This window comes from Bombus vosnesenskii, unplaced genomic scaffold (assembly GCF_011952255.1).
Source record: "Bombus vosnesenskii isolate JDL3184/JDL3185 unplaced genomic scaffold, Bvos_JDL3184-5_v1.1 scf7180000013295, whole genome shotgun sequence".
NCBI classification, from domain to species: Eukaryota; Metazoa; Arthropoda; class Insecta; order Hymenoptera; family Apidae; genus Bombus; species Bombus vosnesenskii.
In genome coordinates, this window is record NW_022882946.1 from 5574169 (window position 1) to 5580026 (window position 5858).

General features: G+C 26.2%; 2 protein-coding genes across 2 annotated transcripts; one reads left to right on the forward strand and one right to left on the reverse strand.

Moving 5' to 3' along the window:
* The first annotated feature begins 534 nt into the window (after positions 1 to 534).
* LOC117233479 (mitochondrial import inner membrane translocase subunit Tim8) lies at positions 535 to 1313 on the forward strand. Its single transcript, XM_033493835.1, has 2 exons — positions 535 to 853; positions 1063 to 1313. The coding sequence occupies exons 1-2, from the start codon at positions 755 to 757 to the stop codon at positions 1234 to 1236; spliced, it is 273 nt and encodes a 90-aa protein (XP_033349726.1). The 5' UTR covers positions 535 to 754; the 3' UTR covers positions 1237 to 1313.
* A 559-nt stretch (positions 1314 to 1872) lies between these two features.
* Positions 1873 to 5682, reverse strand: LOC117233477 (ufm1-specific protease 2). The gene is made up of 10 exons (XM_033493831.1): positions 5378 to 5682; positions 5077 to 5292; positions 4756 to 4983; positions 4523 to 4684; positions 4346 to 4439; positions 3991 to 4251; positions 3757 to 3903; positions 3515 to 3650; positions 3192 to 3445; positions 1873 to 3118 (listed from the first exon to the last, which is right to left on the reverse strand). The coding sequence occupies exons 1-10, from the start codon at positions 5414 to 5416 to the stop codon at positions 2907 to 2909; spliced, it is 1749 nt and encodes a 582-aa protein (XP_033349722.1). The 5' UTR covers positions 5417 to 5682; the 3' UTR covers positions 1873 to 2906.
* Between the last annotated feature and the right edge of the window lie 176 nt (positions 5683 to 5858).

Sequence of the window (5858 nt, forward strand, 5' to 3'; positions counted from 1 at the left end):
TACAGTCATGAACATAGAAATATAGGAATATAGCACAAGTACACTAGGATATACGAGAGGGAAATTTTCAAGAAAAGAAAGTAAGGAGGCGAACACGGAAAAGGGAAAAGGAAGAACTCAACTCTTTGAATAATACTATGGTTCTTTTTGCATATTTTATGAATTGTTGAAGTATTATTGTACTTACATACGGATATACGTATATATACGAATGGAGCAATAAATACTTATACTTGCTTACTAACTTTTTATACATTTTAGTAAAAAATTACATGAATTATTTAAATAGGTCTTTTAGATCTTTACAACTACTATCACAAAGATAATCTAAAATTAATTCTATTGTATAATCATGTTATAAATATTTATATTTTAAATATAATATGCCCTATTTTATCATAGTTTAAAATATTAAATATTTATTGTTATAGTTTGAATGTATTTTTTTTTGTATTTAGTATCTCACATTATTGACTAATTTAATTAAATATTGTATTTTTCATAACAGGAAATGTTACTAGTTACTAGTAGTTACGTAGTATTACGTAGTTACGTAGTAACATCTTTTAATTCGTAAAAAAGAGTTACCTTGTATGAAGTATATAAGGTACTAGATACTCACTGGTAAACAATGATTTTGGTGATTATCTAATTATTAAGACCACGTGTGTGCGGGAAAGATTAAAATATTGATTTTATAAAATATTGAGTAAATTATTTTGTAAAATTATAAAAAATACAATATACTCAAACAATGGCTGCCGATGATGCTATAGAAGGCAATAAACTGGCAGAATCAGAATTGCAAGAATTTTTTATGGCTGAAAAGCAAAAGGCACAAATTCAAGCTCAGGTGAAGTAGATCTTATGCCATAATCAGAAACTAAAAATGTTGTTCTTGTTACTTATGAATTGTTTTATTTGAAATTTGAAATTTATTGTAACGCACTAGAGAGGTTAATTTATTGAACATTGTGTATATTGTGTATATTGAACATGATTTTTTACTGATACTGTTGTTTTATAATAAAAAATTTTTTAATAGCAATAATGTAATTTTAGATCCACGAATTCAATGATATTTGTTGGGAAAAGTGTGTTGATAAGCCAGGAGTCAAATTGGACAGTCGAACAGAAACATGCTTAAGTAATTGTGTTGATAGATTTATAGATGTTTCGCTTTTAATTACAAATCGTTTTGCACAAATTTTACAAAAATCTGTAGGAAACATGTAATATTAAACAATTTGTGCTTATAATAGTTGCATTGTTATTGCCTAATATATGAAATAAAGCTCTTTTTATCTCATTTATATATTGAAACAAGTGTTTGCGCACACACGTATGTGTTGAAAATAAAACATTACTTAATATTGATCAAATAACAAAAGCAATTATGTATTTTCTTTAACAAAATCATTTTTTTAAATATATTTATACAAAAATTCAATGTATATGTTACAAAATGTACATCCTAACTTACAAATAGCTGCAAAATTTTTCAATTTGTTTGAGGACTATAGAAATATAGTATATAACAACTATGATGTTATAACAAGCATGTTTTTTTTCAAGTGATACATGCTATTTTAATATCACATTATACATATTGAATAACTTTTAAGAATATAATAATTATGTTGAACTTAAGTAGTGCAATTAATTGCATTTATATATATAAATTAAAAATCTATAGAAAATTCTTCTGATTCTGTAAAGATGTCAACAAAAAATCAGAATCTCCTAATTGGTAGAAATAACATTGTAAGTATTTTTGCAGTTAAAATATTTAACTTTCAGTTTATATATTCAAATATTTGAAATGCTGAATCTCATTGATGGGGAATTCAAAAAATAAATTTAGCAATGCAATTATTTTTAATTTTAATTAATTTATTAAAGGAAGTTGCATCTCTCTTTTGCTACAGAAGATGATCAAATACATTTGCTTGAGCAATAACAATTTAGATAAATGCTTGAACATTTAATTTGTAAATTTATTTATGATAAACTTAATAATTTTCTACTGAGTTTAAGGAATTGTAATGATAACCCCATAAAGAAGAGCACTCGCTTTTGGAATAAATAACCAGAAAATATTCAAAAGTCTTAGGAAAAATATAGTACAAGAGATGTAACTCCATTTAAATTCTTTAATATTCTCGAAAATATATTTTAATTGAAATATATAGGACTAATTTGTAGGTATCATTCTTGAATGCTGATAATTTACTAATTCAAATTCACAAAGTGTTAAAGATTAGTTTGTACATGAATCTTTTGAACTAAAAATAGATATTTTACATATTTCAGCTAAATGTAGGTTTGTTACAGTAGTATTTAATATTTTTTGCAAAAATTAGAATATATTTTATTTGTTTTCAACAAAGAAGAACTACTCAAAAACTAAAAGTTAATCATGAAAGGATAAAATTTTAGAATAGAAGTATCAATTTATACAGGAACAGTTTACTTTAGAATATTAGTGTAGGAAATTGGAATGGTTATTTGTATCTTAAGATTAAACATTATGTTTTCTGATTTGTTTATAGTACTATATTAAAAATGCACTCAATATGCAATTAATATCAACTATAAAGTAAAAATAAATATAAATAACAATGTTTTTCAGCTCAACAATTGTGGACACACCAACTTTTATATGGAAATAGTTGTATAACAAAATAGAATTTGCATATACATTTTGTGTAAGTTGTATGTCCATTTTAACGCGATATATATGTATATATTATATATAATCTAGTATGTATTATATATAATATATATTTTCTGTGTATTCAAACATATATGTATTACATTATTTTCAATTCTCTAATTAATAAATACTTCTGAACATTGCCAGTGTTACTATGCATAACTTGCATTGAATTTTTAATTTAACATGATCAGATGCATACTGGCCTCTGTGGAAGACACATGTTGTAAAATGCATCTTTTTTCCAAAAATCTTTTGATTTCCATCCACACCAACCTTTGCCTATTATACTTGGTAAATGATCACGACCTGTATAATGAGGGTCCAAAATTAAGAATTTAACATCTCCAGTAATTTGATCATAGCTGACTCCTAAAATTGTATGTGCTAACACTCCTCCACCTATAATTTATTTATATATAAAATTTTAAAAAGTAAACGATTATTTTTACATCGGAGAGGAAGAGTTAATTACCAATCATTACTGGTGTACCCTGTGTCTGAAAGTGATGTAGTAGATTTGGAGCTAATGATGATACTTCTTCACCTGTAGATGCACAGAGTATTTTAACGCTAATATCCAAAAGACTTTCCAGTACAAAACCTACTTCCGTAGAGCCAATCCATTGTTTACTATCAATAAAATTTGCAGGTTTGTCTCCTATGTTAACTAAACATTTCTGTATTACACGATGAGAAGGTATTGGTATTTCAGTGTAACCTTGTAACCTGTAATGATTAATCTACAATTAAATAAAATTAGATAGAAAGTTTATAATTTCCTACAATTAAAGTTACCTGAACCATGAAATAATGGTTTGTAAGGATCTGTATGCACATCCCCAACCATTATCATCAAAATTATCTTGCATATAATGATGATACATATATGAACCTTGTACAAGTTGTACTTTTCGATTGCCATTTAATGTATCTAATTAAGAAATTCATGATAAGATATAGAAATAGTAATATGATATAATGTAGTGCAACATACTGTAATATAATATAATGTGATATCATCACTATATTAAACGTACCATCATTTATCGAAATTGCTTCGTGAGGATTTCTAAGTATACTCTCTGTTTGTGAATCATTATCAAATTTCACAGCATTTGCATAACGAAAATACGGCCTAGTCATATCTAATCCCAAAATTTTATGTAAATTTTCACGATATTCCACTGAAATTTAATCAGATATATATACATATATATTATATTATATAAATATATTAAATTTTATATTTTACATAAAATGGAAAATCTTACTTGTTTCTTTATCACTATAACCACTTGGATAAACTACTGTGATCAGATGCCCAAAACCTTGAGGTTTGAAGTGTATGGGTACTGGAAGTTTTATAGATGTTTCTGATTTTTGCAGTTGATTCTCAAAACATTTTTCTATCAATTTAATACTTCGACACATGGATTCTACCAATATGCCATACAGATCTGCTGAACTTACATTGAGGTTGACCAATGATAGTGTATCAATAAATAAATTACATTCCAAGCTATTAAATGGTCCTATATTATAAATATTACATTTGTTTGAATTCATTCATTGCATATTGAAAAATATGAATATAATATTTAATATTAAAAAATATAAATATAATACGTTTTATATAATGAAGTACTGGAGCATATTTAACATTTTCTTCAGAAAGTCTGTCTCCAGATATTTTTAAAAGTATATAAGCATTTACAGCATCCTAGTAATTTAATAAAATTAATACATATTTTTGAAGAGTATCAAAGCCATAGGCAATATTATAAAAGATACTAAAAAACATACCTCCATTCCCATAGCTTTCACAGCTTTTTTCACATTTTTATTTCCTTCATAATCAGATATGTCTAGAATTTCTCTTAAAGATATATCTTTTTCAATATTTTCATTGTTAAAAAGGAAAGCATTCTTTGATGGAAAATGAATTCCTACTTTTCCTGATACAATCTGTACAAAGTAATTAGTATATATAATATGATAATAACAGTTTTTTTTTTTATAAAACACAAATAACTTACATTTTTTCTTGATTCTTCTAACACTTCCATTATATTATCATTTTGTGCAATTAATGGCAGGCTTCCTCTTAACCTAATATAAATAAATTCTCGACAAATATCATTCTCATTAATGACATTTATATCAGTAACAGGTTCAAGTTTTAAATGAATATAAAAATATGCCTGTATCTTTAAATTGTCATGTGTGTACTTCAAAAATAATGGATTATCTGTGATATCAATGTCCTAAACAATTATAACATGTAAACGTTAAAAGAATAAATTAAAATAAATATATTTTCTTCTATTTCTGCAGAATTACATTTAACATATTTTTACCTGAAACGCATCAGAAAGTTTTTCTTCACATTGACCCACATGTAAAATGCCACAAAGGTATACTTCTGCTGACATATGTAATTGTAACATCGTATGATTTATGTTGGTTTCAACATTATCTGCTATATGTACACTGAATGTCAATACTGTCAATGTGTTATTATACATAACACCATATAAATGACCTGTTACACCATCCTTTATATTTTTTAAACGCTGAAAAATTACATTACTTATAAAATAAGTTTATGTCACAACACAGCAAAAAATAGAAAATATTAAGAGACATATTAGAAATTACCTCTATGACATTAGATAAAATTCGCAATTGCGGCGCCATTTCAGCAATCTAATTATAAACTAGTTTTTTATATAAATTAATTCCGCATTAAGTGTGTGCTATCGCCATATGGCAAGGTTTGATTCAAAAAGTACATTAGAACAGGTGTAGTCATCCAATCAAAATTATATGAAGTACAAGATACAGGCAGTTCAAGTGTCATCAACTAAACGTATGTAGACGGTAACAGAATGATCATGCGTAGTTACGTATAGTTACCAAACTAATTATATTTGATAACATTCAAAAAGCCATGAGTAGGAATGTCATTCGCAATAATCCCAATTCGACATCGAAAGGTCGAATGATGTTATTGAACGATAGCAGTCAATTTTCGAACATATAAGATTTGTTTACTAAATCGAAAAGTTCTCTGGATAATGTTGGTATCACGAAAGTTACTAGTGACTTGTGGTAGATTAATTTCAAGCTTCTGTCTTTC

Coding starts and splice junctions, on each gene's coding strand:
- LOC117233477 (XM_033493831.1), bottom strand. CDS start 5,416: ATGGCGCCGCAATTGCGAATTTTATCTAATGTCATAGAG. Junction 3,904..3,990: donor TTATAGTGATAAAGAAACAA/GTAAGATTTTCC, acceptor ATTAAATTTCAG/TGGAATATCGTGAAAATTTA. Junction 3,651..3,756: donor AGCAATTTCGATAAATGATG/GTACGTTTAATA, acceptor TTTCTTAATTAG/ATACATTAAATGGCAATCGA.
- LOC117233479 (XM_033493835.1), top strand. CDS start 755: ATGGCTGCCGATGATGCTATAGAAGGCAATAAACTGGCAGAATCAGAA. Junction 854..1,062: donor AGGCACAAATTCAAGCTCAG/GTGAAGTAGATC, acceptor ATGTAATTTTAG/ATCCACGAATTCAATGATAT.